General features: G+C 39.5%; 2 protein-coding genes across 5 annotated transcripts in view; both read left to right on the forward strand.

Annotated features, from left to right (window-relative positions):
- nek2 (NIMA-related kinase 2) overlaps positions 1–1,074 on the forward strand; it is a 10,591-nt gene extending 9,517 nt beyond the window's left edge. Inside the window, exon 9 of one of the 2 annotated variants that reach the window (XM_016482475.1) lies at positions 601–686. In XM_016482475.1, coding sequence (XP_016337961.1) covers positions 601–607 — 7 coding nt within the window. In that variant the 3' untranslated portion in view covers positions 608–686. Of the gene's footprint in view, positions 1–600 lie in introns of both variants that reach the window. The other variant, XM_016482473.1, reaches the window with a different exon arrangement.
- A 93-nt stretch (positions 1,075–1,167) lies between these two features.
- LOC107685764 (zinc transporter 1-like) lies at positions 1,168–13,326 on the forward strand. 3 transcript variants are annotated; one of them, XM_016482470.1, is made up of 3 exons: positions 1,168–1,515; positions 5,429–5,922; positions 11,036–13,326. In XM_016482470.1, the coding sequence occupies exons 1-3, from the start codon at positions 1,397–1,399 to the stop codon at positions 11,926–11,928; spliced, it is 1,506 nt and encodes a 501-aa protein (XP_016337956.1). In that variant the 5' UTR covers positions 1,168–1,396; the 3' UTR covers positions 11,929–13,326. The 3 variants fall into 3 exon arrangements, with proteins under 3 accessions (XP_016337956.1, XP_016337957.1, XP_016337958.1); XM_016482471.1 differs by lacking the exon at positions 5,429–5,922 and having other exon boundaries at positions 1,168–2,009; XM_016482472.1 differs by lacking the exon at positions 5,429–5,922 and having other exon boundaries at positions 1,168–2,000.
- The last annotated feature ends 1,361 nt before the right edge of the window (positions 13,327–14,687 follow it).

Genomic DNA, 14,687 nt, shown 5'->3' on the forward strand with positions numbered 1-14,687 from the left:
CATGTGAATAATCCCACCCACTCTAAAGCGGTACTGAACTGCAGTGGAAACGCAAACCGAGCCGAGCCGAATCGTGCCCTGACGTACTGAGCCGAGTCGTACCACGCAGTGGAAGAGCGCCATTTGAAAATGAATGACTTCCGGCCACTTTGACGCTCTCGACGGCGGCGGTGTGAACGCACGGTAAGGCATCGTTAGATGCCAGTGTTTCCTGTCATAGCTATGTAAAAATTTGATTTCAAAAATGGTATCATAGCTATTAAACTATTTCTTGTTATGACTAAATCTGTATTTAACCCCAGAACAATCTCAAAGTAAAACGAGGTGCTAATGTCTGATTTGTGGTGGCTGTGCGTTAAAATTAAATTATTATAATCATCTCAGTTCAAGTGATGAAAGATTGTGAAAGTCTGACAGTAATGAGGCCAACAAACAACACTTGTGAAGGCTGAGGAGGGCAGTGTGCAGCAACAAGGAAAGCATAACTGAATTTAGTCTTTTTAGCCAACATTATTTGGGTTAAAGATCCTGTAATGAAAGAAAATACTTGTATATATTTACCTTGAAAGCATGAGAATGTCATAATTCTGTTTTTGACAGAGAATGAAGAGAACATCTCTCCGGGAAAGAAGAGGGTTCACTTTGCAGGAGATGGCAAGGAGAACAGCAGACCTGAGAGCAGACTGATCACTAAACCTCAAGAACATCGTCTTGTAAAGAGGCATCAATGGGCTAACATGTATATACCGGCTCTTGGTGAAGAAGAAAAGATTTATTCACCAAAGCCTAGAGAAATGCAGGGCATCCGCTAACCATGAACCACAATGTACTACTGAAAGTGGTGCATTAGTCTGATCAAGTCAAGAGTATATATATATATAATAATATTATTATTCATTTTTTTGTATGTTGTGTACATTAGGAAATAAGATTTCTGCTTTTATTTATTTGTAGCATTTGTACAGTACAGTGGAACAACACTTCATTTTTGGTCATAACACTGCATTATTTTATCAAAGATAATGTGTTGTATTGTCATTTTATAGATGTTTTATTACTGGGATTAATGTTTTATTAGAATAAAGGGTTGATAATATTTTCCGTTTTATTTTTATAATTGTGATTATTCGCAATTATATCACTCGGTGATGTACGTGTGCTATCAGGGAAGTGTGGGTATTTGGACAAGGGGTCTGAATTTAGTAATGCAATTCTTCGCTTTTCCTGTAACGAGTTAAATTTTCCTCGATCCCAAGCGTTCAGCCAATCGCAGGCGAGTGTGGGCGTGGCCTGACGCTGAGCGTGTTCCGTGTGGAAAGTTCGCCGGTCCGGGTGCAAAGTTTCAGCCGTCTGCAGACGGGAGACAGAAGACGAGTGTTCGTATCGCGGCGGAATCATGGCCTGCGCGCCGAACCGGGTCCGCCTGCTCTGCATGCTGTCGCTCACCTTCGGCTTTTTCATCGTGGAGGTGGTGGTGAGCCGGATCACGTCTTCTCTAGCGATGCTGTCGGACTCCTTTCATATGCTGTCGGACGTGATCGCGCTGGTCGTGGCTCTGGTGGCGGTGCGTTTCGCGGAGCAGACCCAGTCCACCAACAAAAACACGTTCGGCTGGATCCGGGCCGAGGTGATGGGCGCGCTGGTCAACGCCGTGTTCCTCACCGCGCTCTGCTTCACCATCATCCTGGAGGCCATCGAGCGCTTCACGGAGCCCCATGAGATCGAGAAGCCCGAGGTGGTGATTGGGGTGGGGGCTGCGGGGCTGCTGGTCAACCTGTTTGGGCTCTGTCTCTTTCATGGGCACGCCGGAGTCGGCGGACACGGCCATTCCCACGGAGGACACGGCCACAGCCACGGGGGGCACAAAAAACACAAGAACGGGAAGGTGCGCCGGTGTGAGACGCTGGAGGATAGTCGGTCCACGGGCGAGGAGACCAATAATCTGGTCGGGAATCAGAACAACAGCCCTAATGGCGTTAATCCGGACCGGAGCAGAGCCGGTAAATCGGGTTTGTGTCATTAAAACTTATTCATATGGTCACTAGATAGATATTCTTAATTATACAAAAGAAGCGGGATCGGGTATGTATTAGATTAAAGTAGGATGGTGTAACGGGAGAAACGTGTGCAAAACTTTCCTCTCGGGGCTTTTGTTTCTTGTTGGGCATGTTTGTTAGTCTGCAACCACTGGCAACAAAACACATTCAGTTCGAGCGATTGTTCACCCCAAAATGAATTATGGCATCATGTATGCCACCCTCATGTCATTTCAAACCTGTATGACTTTGTTTTGTGGAACGTAAAAGAAGATATTTTGAGAAATGTCTCCGTGGGGCTTTTGTCCATACAGTAGAAGTCAGTCGTAGCTAAACTATTTGGTTACCAGGAATCATCTAAGTTTGTTTAAAAAGTGGTAACCAAAACTGTTTAGTGGTTTGGAATGACATTAAGGTGTGCAAAGGATGACAGGATTGACATTTTTGGGTAAACTGTAAGTAAATACCTTAATTATAATGCACAACTGTTTAAGTTGTGAAAAGTTGAGAGAAAAAAAAGCTAAAACCAACCTATGCTGGTCAAGCTGATGTTCAGCTGGTCCCCCAGCCTGACCAGCTAAAGAAGTGGTCAAAACTCCTCTAAAACCAGCCTGAAGACCAGCAAAGACTAGTCAACCAGGCTGGTTTTGGCTAAATTAAACTATGGTTACATGGTTTCTGCTAACATATAGTTACTATACTATTACTACAGTAGAATTGTGGTGATTTTGTATTAGCTGTCACTGATTTTTTTATTTTATATTTTTTTTATAGATAAATGCAGAGATTGGTAGTTAGGTAATTTATTAAGACCATGTAGGAATTTGGGGTCACAATGCTGTTGGACATGATCACTGATCACGCTAGTCGTAGCTCTGGTGACGGTTCTGGGCTTTGTTTGGGGACTGTCAAATAGCCTTCAATCAAAGCCACGTAGGTGGTCAGCTAACAGTTCAGTTTCTTAACCCCTTAAGTGTCATCCCCCATTTTTGAACATAAATGTGGAAGTGCACTATCCAAACTTAAATAGTTATAATTCATAAATACAGACTTGTGGTTGGACTCTTTTTTTTTTTTTAAGACAATCTGCAGATTATTGCAGAAGTGGAATCATTTCAAAATATGAAAGTATCAAAAAGTTATAGAAGTTTAAATTTACTGTAAAGAAAATACACTGTACCATTTCTTTATTTTATATAAAATAAATATTTTTCAAAATATTTTTGAATCCAAAAAATTAAAGCCTTATGTCTAAATAAGTTATGTTCCAAATTTGAAGTTGATATAAAAAGAATTGAGGTTCCTGTGAGATTTTCTTTTGGGTGTTATACCACAAACAGTTACCGGGTGCTATCCAAACTCCATAGGAATATTTTGATGCATTTTTCTGCCACAAATGTCTAACTTTCTCTGTCAGTATTACGTCTATCACAAAATATGGAATCTTGAGACTCAGACCTTTCCGACGATATGAATTTTGTCAAGCTTATAAAAAGGTTTGATTCTAAAAGCCCCTAATACATTTTGTAATATGACACTTGACACCGCCCACTAAGGGGGAGGAGTCCACTAAAAGATTTTAAAGTAACATTTCCATGGTAACGCAATGTCCGATTTCAAAATGGTTTTCACAGGATGAATTTTGAGGTTTTAAGCTTTCAAATGATTTATAATTTATGATGATTACTAAAACATGTGATAGAGAAAAAAAGACAATGAATAAAAAGAGCGACAACCGGCCCGGCTGTGACACACCAAGCCAACATCAAAGAACTATTGGTGACGGTGTTGCCGTCCCGTCTGCGTCTGGGCCAGTAAGTTGCATTTGAACACACTGCAGAAGCGAACTACGCCTACACCAACAGCCAACTAGCGCATACCTTCTGTGCCTGCATTTTAGTAACTAGCTATCTGTACCAGCAGGTGGCAGTAGTCTGTATTCTTTATTCAAAAAGGGAAACCAGAAGTAGAACTGCAGATATACAAACCGTAAACCATAAGCAGTGCTAACTGCCGTTTTCGTTATTTTCTCGCTTCATATGATTTTTTTTTTTTTTATATTAAAATATATCTAATAAGATGCAAATGGAACTGGCATTATCGGCATTATCACTTGTTCTTGTAGAAGAAGAAAGGAAGAACAGGAGGTGTATAAATAAATAATAATGAGAATAATGAGAAAACTTCTGTTTTCCTTGTTGTGCACTGGTTCGCTAAGCTAAACAGCCAATCAGAGTGATCTCTCTTACCAAAGCCAGTTCAACATGCGCCAAAAAGCCGCAGACGGCGTCTGACTAGTGCAAACAGTGACGAACTTACCGCAAAAACTGTGCCGACAGATGCTCAACAAAGGCCTGTCATTGGACCGCACCAGCTGACCAATGACTTGGTGTGTAACTGGCCTTAGAGGTTTTCCTTATGCTGCTTGCCTGTCCATTATCACACACTATTTATTTGATTAATCCGTTTTTGTGATAGTTTGAGCAGCAATCAACCTTGCGCTTTTGCATAATTAGGTTAAATGCACTTTGTTTCCATGGATTCACAACAATGGGATGGCATGGCAGCTCATTACCAGTGAAGATCATGTGCAAACACTTTCTTTCTGTGCTTTTATCTGTGTTTATCTGATAAGCAGAATTGTATAGATATGTTCTTTCAACAAAAGCAGTTTATTCCAAATACAAGCTGAAACAGTCACTCGGCTTATCTAGAGCAATTTCAACCAAGGCCTTGTCTGCTTGCATGTTTAAGACACCCCAGATGAAATCTGAACAGATGGGTCACATCACATGAGAGATGAACAGATGGGTTACATCACCCACAGCCGGCTTTTGGAAGAACTTTACATTGGTTGGCACACCAAGGTCGATCAAACTATAAAGTTTTAATAATTGTTCTAATTCTGAGAATAGGGAAGTCCACACTATAGCTATAATTATAATGACACAGAGCAATGATGATTGAGAGTCCAAAAGCATTCACTTTGTGATAAAGCCTATTAGAATACAGTTACAATGTCCCTATAATTCAAGTTATGGAAGCAAAAAAGATCCCTGTATGGGTTGTTTTTTATATTTAGAAGATATGACATATTTAGCCAATATCAGACAAGAGTGTTGTTTTCCTGAATATGGGAAGCGCGATCGCAAATGTTGTATTGATTTTATACAACAGTTCAACAAACAAGAAGTTAATATTAAGTGAGATGCATGTTAGACATAATATTGTCTTTTTTTTTTCTGTTTCGCCAACAAAAATAGTTCCCAACAAAGCCAGAACAGGACATTTGTGCATCTCAAAGCAGCACTGCAATGTTTCATTCCTGAATGAATCGGTTTTTGAACAAATCATTTGAGTCAATAATTAAATGATCCATTCATATCGGACTCCTTTCATATGCTGTCGGACGTGATCGCGCTGGTCGTGGCTCTGGTGGCGGTGCGTTTCGCGGAGCAGACCCAGTCCACCAACAAAAACACGTTCGGCTGGATCCGGGCCGAGGTGATGGGCGCGCTGGTCAACGCCGTGTTCCTCACCGCGCTCTGCTTCACCATCATCCTGGAGGCCATCGAGCGCTTCACGGAGCCCCATGAGATCGAGAAGCCCGAGGTGGTGATTGGGGTGGGGGCTGCGGGGCTGCTGGTCAACCTGTTTGGGCTCTGTCTCTTTCATGGGCACGCCGGAGTCGGCGGACACGGCCATTCCCACGGAGGACACGGCCACAGCCACGGGGGGCACAAAAAACACAAGAACGGGAAGATGCGCCGGTGTGAGACGCTGGAGGATAGTCGGTCCACGGGCGAGGAGACCAATAATCTGGTCGGGAATCAGAACAACAGCCCTAATGGCGTTAATCCGGACCGGAGCAGAGCCGGTAAATCGGGTTTGTGTCATTAAAACTTATTCATATGGTCACTAGATAGATATTCTTAATTATACAAAAGAAGCGGGATCGGGTATGTATTAGATTAAAGTAGGATGGTGTAACGGGAGAAACGTGTGCAAAACTTTCCTCTCGGGGCTTTTGTTTCTTGTTGGGCATGTTTGTTAGTCTGCAACCACTGGCAACAAAACACATTCAGTTCGAGCGATTGTTCACCCCAAAATGAATTATGGCATCATGTATGCCACCCTCATGTCATTTCAAACCTGTATGACTTTGTTTTGTGGAACGTAAAAGAAGATATTTTGAGAAATGTCTCCGTGGGGCTTTTGTCCATACAGTAGAAGTCAGTCGTAGCTAAACTATTTGGTTACCAGGAATCATCTAAGTTTGTTTAAAAAGTGGTAACCAAAACTGTTTAGTGGTTTGGAATGACATTAAGGTGTGCAAAGGATGACAGGATTGACATTTTTGGGTAAACTGTAAGTAAATACCTTAATTATAATGCACAACTGTTTAAGTTGTGAAAAGTTGAGAGAAAAAAAAGCTAAAACCAACCTATGCTGGTCAAGCTGATGTTCAGCTGGTCCCCCAGCCTGACCAGCTAAAGAAGTGGTCAAAACTCCTCTAAAACCAGCCTGAAGACCAGCAAAGACTAGTCAACCAGGCTGGTTTTGGCTAAATTAAACTATGGTTACATGGTTTCTGCTAACATATAGTTACTATACTATTACTACAGTAGAATTGTGGTGATTTTGTATTAGCTGTCACTGATTTTTTTATTTTATATTTTTTTTATAGATAAATGCAGAGATTGGTAGTTAGGTAATTTATTAAGACCATGTAGGAATTTGGGGTCACAATGCTGTTGGACATGATCACTGATCACGCTAGTCGTAGCTCTGGTGACGGTTCTGGGCTTTGTTTGGGGACTGTCAAATAGCCTTCAATCAAAGCCACGTAGGTGGTCAGCTAACAGTTCAGTTTCTTAACCCCTTAAGTGTCATCCCCCATTTTTGAACATAAATGTGGAAGTGCACTATCCAAACTTAAATAGTTATAATTCATAAATACAGACTTGTGGTTGGACTCTTTTTTTTTTTTTAAGACAATCTGCAGATTATTGCAGAAGTGGAATCATTTCAAAATATGAAAGTATCAAAAAGTTATAGAAGTTTAAATTTACTGTAAAGAAAATACACTGTACCATTTCTTTATTTTATATAAAATAAATATTTTTCAAAATATTTTTGAATCCAAAAAATTAAAGCCTTATGTCTAAATAAGTTATGTTCCAAATTTGAAGTTGATATAAAAAGAATTGAGGTTCCTGTGAGATTTTCTTTTGGGTGTTATACCACAAACAGTTACCGGGTGCTATCCAAACTCCATAGGAATATTTTGATGCATTTTTCTGCCACAAATGTCTAACTTTCTCTGTCAGTATTACGTCTATCACAAAATATGGAATCTTGAGACTCAGACCTTTCCGACGATATGAATTTTGTCAAGCTTATAAAAAGGTTTGATTCTAAAAGCCCCTAATACATTTTGTAATATGACACTTGACACCGCCCACTAAGGGGGAGGAGTCCACTAAAAGATTTTAAAGTAACATTTCCATGGTAACGCAATGTCCGATTTCAAAATGGTTTTCACAGGATGAATTTTGAGGTTTTAAGCTTTCAAATGATTTATAATTTATGATGATTACTAAAACATGTGATAGAGAAAAAAAGACAATGAATAAAAAGAGCGACAACCGGCCCGGCTGTGACACACCAAGCCAACATCAAAGAACTATTGGTGACGGTGTTGCCGTCCCGTCTGCGTCTGGGCCAGTAAGTTGCATTTGAACACACTGCAGAAGCGAACTACGCCTACACCAACAGCCAACTAGCGCATACCTTCTGTGCCTGCATTTTAGTAACTAGCTATCTGTACCAGCAGGTGGCAGTAGTCTGTATTCTTTATTCAAAAAGGGAAACCAGAAGTAGAACTGCAGATATACAAACCGTAAACCATAAGCAGTGCTAACTGCCGTTTTCGTTATTTTCTCGCTTCATATGATTTTTTTTTTTTTTATATTAAAATATATCTAATAAGATGCAAATGGAACTGGCATTATCAGCCCTTGGTCTTGTTCTTGTAGAAGAAGAAAGGAAGAACAGGAGGTGTATAAATAAATAATAATGAGAAACGGTTTGCCACTTCTGTTTTCCTTGTTGTGCACTGGTTCGCTAAGCTAAACAGCCAATCAGAGTGATCTCTCTTACCAAAGCCAGTTCAACATGCGCCAAAAAGCCGCAGACGGCGTCTGACTAGTGCAAACAGTGACGAACTTACCGCAAAAACTGTGCCGACAGATGCTCAACAAAGGCCTGTCATTGGACCGCACCAGCTGACCAATGACTTGGTGTGTAACTGGCCTTAGAGGTTTTCCTTCTGCTGCTTGCCTGTCCATTATCACACACTATTTATTTGATTAATCCGTTTTTGTGATAGTTTGAGCAGCAATCAACCTTGCGCTTTTGCATAATTAGGTTAAATGCACTTTGTTTCCATGGATTCACAACAATGGGATGGCATGGCAGCTCATTACCAGTGAAGATCATGTGCAAACACTTTCTTTCTGTGCTTTTATCTGTGTTTATCTGATAAGCAGAATTGTATAGATATGTTCTTTCAACAAAAGCAGTTTATTCCAAATACAAGCTGAAACAGTCACTCGGCTTATCTAGAGCAATTTCAACCAAGGCCTTGTCTGCTTGCATGTTTAAGACACCCCAGATGAAATCTGAACAGATGGGTCACATCACATGAGAGATGAACAGATGGGTTACATCACCCACAGCCGGCTTTTGGAAGAACTTTACATTGGTTGGCACACCAAGGTCGATCAAACTATAAAGTTTTAATAATTGTTCTAATTCTGAGAATAGGGAAGTCCACACTATAGCTATAATTATAATGACACAGAGCAATGATGATTGAGAGTCCAAAAGCATTCACTTTGTGATAAAGCCTATTAGAATACAGTTACAATGTCCCTATAATTCAAGTTATGGAAGCAAAAAAGATCCCTGTATGGGTTGTTTTTTATATTTAGAAGATATGACATATTTAGCCAATATCAGACAAGAGTGTTGTTTTCCTGAATATGGGAAGCGCGATCGCAAATGTTGTATTGATTTTATACAACAGTTCAACAAACAAGAAGTTAATATTAAGTGAGATGCATGTTAGACATAATATTGTCTTTTTTTTTTCTGTTTCGCCAACAAAAATAGTTCCCAACAAAGCCAGAACAGGACATTTGTGCATCTCAAAGCAGCACTGCAATGTTTCATTCCTGAATGAATCGGTTTTTGAACAAATCATTTGAGTCAATAATTAAATGATCCATTCATAAAGACAATCGCTTGCTTTGTTTCTAAACGAATCGTTTTAAAGAATGATTCAATGAGTTACTCAGGGACTTGTCATCGCCTATTGCCGGTTTTAATGTTATATTTATATATACACATGACAGGCCTAAACCAGCCAAGGTATCAGCACAAAAACACACTCAGCAAAATATTGTTTAATTATTGTTATCGTAATATAATTTTTTTGTTAATATTGCACACCTCTAGAATCCACTTTAAAAAGACTTTAAAGAGCAGGAAATGACTGCAGCGTGTGCTTAAAATAAACAGAATGGGATTGTGCGATGGTGTAGATGTTAATATAGTTATTGTTGCAGTTATTGTTATCATTCTTGGTGTGAACAAGCCTATACTTTCTGCTGTGGAATACTGTTTTTGCCTATGTAATAAAAGTCAGTGGGGTTCAATGTTGTTTTTGGGCTCCATCAGCATTAATTATATAGGTAAAAATATTCTTCTAAATTAGGGCTGCACGATTAATCGAAATTAAATCGCGATTAGGCAGAAGCTGCGATTGTCATGCGTATCTTTCAGTGAAGCACGGTTCTGTGATCAGCAGTAAATCTCCATCCGAAGGCCAGAGGGCGCTCTCACGCTGAAACTCCAAATACGCCTTGCAGAAGAAACCCAGAAAATGCCTATCGCTGCAGCTGAATAAACAGAAGATTCAACTGCTTTCATGATTTCAACGTGACTTAATAAACACACGACTACGACAATATATGGTTTATCTGAGTTCGTCTTATAATAATTTTTATTATACTAAAGTATATAATAATGCAATGCTAATCGACATAGCCTTTATCACTGCTTAGAATACTATGAAATATGTTGTGTGCCTTATTCTGTGTAAGAAGCCACGTCATCTCTCAGAAGGATTTATTTCAAACACTCGACTGACATTATGAAGTGATTTTGGAGTAAAAACATGTTATTAAATGTGGTATTTTCATGTGCTTTCAGATGGAGCAGCATTTACTACACAGAGCCGTAGTTCACTGACAAGCTAAATCTGCAGATTTAGTACTAATCACAGAACCGGCTTTACTAACAAAATGCGCATGACAATAGTATTCGATTAATCGTGCAGCCCTATTCTAGATCTCTTTCTTTGTGTTCCTCAGAATAGGTTGTACAGATTTGAAACGACATTGAGTATTTTGGGGTGAACTATCACAAGCAATATCACATTTTACTAAATATCAGCACATATTTAAAAGCTGGTCTGGAACAGAGTATGTGAGTGGAGCAACAATAGTTTCCCCTCCCCTCTCAAAGTGTTCTGTAATCCAATACAATTTTCTATTCTCCACTTGGTCCCTGCTAGTTGGCATGAGACACACTTTGAGCCAGAGAAACACAGTCTTTCAAAAAATAATTCCTTCTCACTACAGTAAAAAAATAATGTAACTCCACACCACATTCCACTTGACACTGCTCCCATACTGTTGTCTGGAATGCTGTGAATACAAACAAGTTGTACAAATAGTGAAACATTCCAGTGTTTTTATACACCCACATTTCCTCAAATTTGTTAAAAAGTTCCTCAGAAGTTGAAAAGTTTGTCTTTCCAAGGTAAATGGAGCAAAGTATTACTGCTGATTAATTTCAATTAAAATATACAAACTGCTGTTTTGTGCAGATTTTCTTGGAATTTTCATACTTGCTTACTTTCTCCTCCGTAGAGATGTGTCACAGTGACAGCCTGGATTTGCAGATTAACGGCAGCGCTCCGTATGAAGAGCTCGAGAATGGACACGACTCGGCATCCCAGCTCAACATGCGGGGTGTTTTCCTGCACGTGCTGGGCGACGCTCTCGGCTCGGTTATCGTGGTAATCAACGCCATCATCTTCATATTAGTATGGAATCCATGCAAGCCGGGCGAAATCTGTGAGAACCCTTGTGTGGGCCAACATTGCGCAGACCATTCACTCAATATCAGCAGTGCAGTAACTAACGGCACCAAAATAGCAGGACCCTGTTGGGTGCTTTATCTTGACCCCACGCTTTGCATCATTATGGTCTGTATCCTCCTCTACACCACATACCCATTGTTGAAGGAGTCTGCACTTATCCTGCTACAGACCGTGCCCAAGCAAATCGACATGCATCAGCTCAACGCTCGCCTGCGGGAACTGGAGGGCGTGTTGGCGGTGCACGAGCTGCACATCTGGCAGCTAGCGGGCAGTCGCATAATCGCCACCGCGCACATCAAATGCCACGACCCCACGTCCTACATGGACGTAGCCAAGCGTATCAAGGACTTTTTCCACGATGAGGGCATCCACGCTACAACCATTCAACCGGAATTCGTAACGGTGAACTCTGAGTCTCGCACTTCACTCTGCGAGCTCTCCTGTAGAACGCAGTGTGCACCAAAGCTCTGCTGTGGTGCCGTTGATTCCGCGAAGCCTCCTGATGGAGCTGTAGATGCGAATAAATCGTGTGAAGCCAAAACCCCAACTGTAACCAGTATTTCTGCTACATCTCTGGAGATCATCAGCGAGTCTGTGGAGGAAACGAGCAGGCCAGAATCCATTGTGATCATGACTAGTGAGGTGGAATCGTCATTGTGAGCGAGAAGCAGGATAGACACAGAACATTCTGTTCTGTTAAGGGTAACGATGTGTATTGGATCAGCTGACTGATTTCTGCCATGCTGTGAGAAGAACTGAGCCCAAACACACTCATGATAACACACATACACCACACAGCCCTATATCTCAGATACCACACCAACATACAGACAATATAAATAGGCTGGAGAGCAAGGCTGGCCTCCTCTGCATGTGTGTTTACCGCATCGTCTGATTGGTGTGTCCGTGCCAAAGCTTCTCTAAATACAAGACATCAGACATTTGTGTCCTCCTGTGGATGTAATGCAACGACAAGCAATTTTAACGTTCAGCTGCTGGACCAAGTAGAAATGTATGGACCAGTTTTTTCTACCCATATGTGTTTTCTGTTTTATTCTTCACACTTTGTTTTCTTAGTCATATTCAAACTTTCAATTTTGTGAGAGATGTAATAATGTATGTATTTAAGTTATTGGTAATTCAGTATTTTTTTCAAGGAGCTTTTTGTAAGATTAGGTGATATGACATTAGAGGTTTAAATAAAATATATTTAACTTTCACAACAAATGATCTATGCTTTAACCGAGAGTATTTTTAGATGATGTTTTCAAAGATTGCTGTTCAATCTTTCACTTTTTTTTTTTTAGATGATCTCTTTTATTAGACATCAGAAGATGTGTCGACAGTACTTCACCAAGCCTATAATTCAATCTGCTGTGTTATAGCACTGAATCTAGTCAGTGTAGGAACTAGACAAACATTCTCTTATTGGTTTTTATAAAAGCTGATGCCTTGTTTGTTCTGTTGTTGTCAATCAAAAAAGGAGGTGAAAATGCTGTAAAAAGAATATATATGTATATATATGCTGGAAGGTGACATGTTTTGTCTATGCTGTCAAAAAAGTGAAGGGACCTCCTCAGATTAGTGGAAAACATTAATTTGTGCATGACCAAATATACTTGTGGTTATATGGAAAGCTTTTAGAAACCAAGCAAAATTTGTAAACCAAAAGACAAGGGAGTTGCTTTCTGAAATACACAGAAGTAGGTTTGGGTTGAACTCATCATTTGGGGTGCCACACAATCTACTCAGTGGCCTTCATTGGGGAAAAACATATGATATATGAACTCTTCACGACACTATTTATTTATATCTGCAAACTTTAGCATTTGGTGAAAATATGCAATTTATGAAAAACAGAAATACTACTAGTCTTTATTATTAGTTGTTTAGTGAATTTCTTAGAAATCTGTAGAGTAAAGATGAGCTTACAGTATAAATGTGCTGACGGAGTGTTTGTATCACTGAGGATTTTAAAAGTACCATGCCAGCAGAAATGTTTTTTGATATATTACTGTCAAATATGTCATTGTGAATTAAACATGCTTGTTTGGTACTGTTCAATTAATGTCTGTTTTGTCACTTTTTTAGGGAAGTTGATTCAGTCGAGGTTTTTGATTTGACCAAGTAATGAATAGAATAGGATACCTGAACACCGTACAATGAATAGAAAAGCTCTATGAAAATGATAAATCAGGCCAAGTCAACTTTAAAAGCTGGCCAGGATGAAACGTGTAAATGCTAAAGAGCAGCGGGCTCAGTATTTATCCCTGGGGGACATCAGTCTTTATTTCAGTTTCAGCCTTAACTCCACCAAGAGATGCAAAGTGAAAACAATTAGACATAAAACTATTTTAGAACAAAGACATTCTAATGCTGATCACATTTAGTGAACAGAAATTATCAGCTTAGAAGTCAATGCAATATGTAACCAAGAGATGTTTTGTTTGCTTCTAAGACAAAGAGCAAATGAATCCAGAAGTAGATTATACCAATATGGTCTAATGTGAATTTATAGAAGTTATGGTATGTAACAGGGAATGCACCAGTTATTGTTTGATTTAACAAAAAAAAATACAATTTGTTTAAATTACAGTGTTAATTTTACCTTTCACAATTAATTATTTTGACCCTTTCACATTTAGTATATAAAGTAAACTTAAATTTAAAGTAAAAATAAATTTAATAACAAATAAATTGTATTGCATTACAATTACATGCAGAATAACTTGCTTATTCTGGAGTTCTAACATCATTCCCTTGACAATTCAACTCAATTGCTGTCAGATGCACTGTGACTCATTTACTCTCCAGTTGGTAAATGTATAGCAATATTAAAGGGATAGTTCGCCCAAAAATGAAAATTTGATGTTTATCTGCTTACCCCAGGGCATCCAAGACGTAGGTGACTTTGTTTCTTCAGTAGAACACAAACGAAGATTTTTAACTCAAACCGTTGCAGTCTGTCAGTCATATAATGGAAGTGAATGAGAATCACGCCTTTGAGAGTCAAAAAAAAAACATACACAAACAAAACCAAATTAAACCCTGCGGCTTGTGACGATACATTGATGTGTAAAGACACGAAACGATTGGTCTGTGCAAGAAACTGAACAGTATTTATATCATTTTTTACCTCTGATTCACCGCAGTGTCTGAACTGTCAATGGTCCATTTGAGAGATAGGTGGCGGTAATGCACTTATAAGTCTGTGATCTGCCATAAAGCAAGAAGAAGAAGATGCATCATGCGCCTGGCTGAAAAAGAAGACGAGAACGCGCTCAGGACAGTTCGGACATTGTGGTGAATCAGAGGTAAAAAATTATATAAATACTGTTCAGTGTCTTGCACAGACCGATCGTTTTGTGTCTTTACACATCAATGTATCGTCACGAGCCACAGGGTTTAATTTGGTTTTG

This window comes from Sinocyclocheilus anshuiensis, unplaced genomic scaffold (genome assembly GCF_001515605.1).
Source record: "Sinocyclocheilus anshuiensis isolate Anshui unplaced genomic scaffold, SAMN03320099.WGS_v1.1 scaffold617, whole genome shotgun sequence".
Taxonomy (NCBI): domain Eukaryota; kingdom Metazoa; phylum Chordata; class Actinopteri; order Cypriniformes; family Cyprinidae; genus Sinocyclocheilus; species Sinocyclocheilus anshuiensis.

What these genes read in the sequence shown, in the direction of transcription:
- LOC107685764 (XM_016482471.1), top strand. Translation starts at nt 1,397, where the DNA reads ATGGCCTGCGCGCCGAACCGGGTCCGCCTGCTCTGCATGCTGTCGCTC. An exon ending in GAGCAGAGCCGGTAAATCGG is followed by an intron (nt 2,010 to 11,035) that starts GTTTGTGTCATT and finishes TCTCCTCCGTAG; the next exon opens with AGATGTGTCACAGTGACAGC.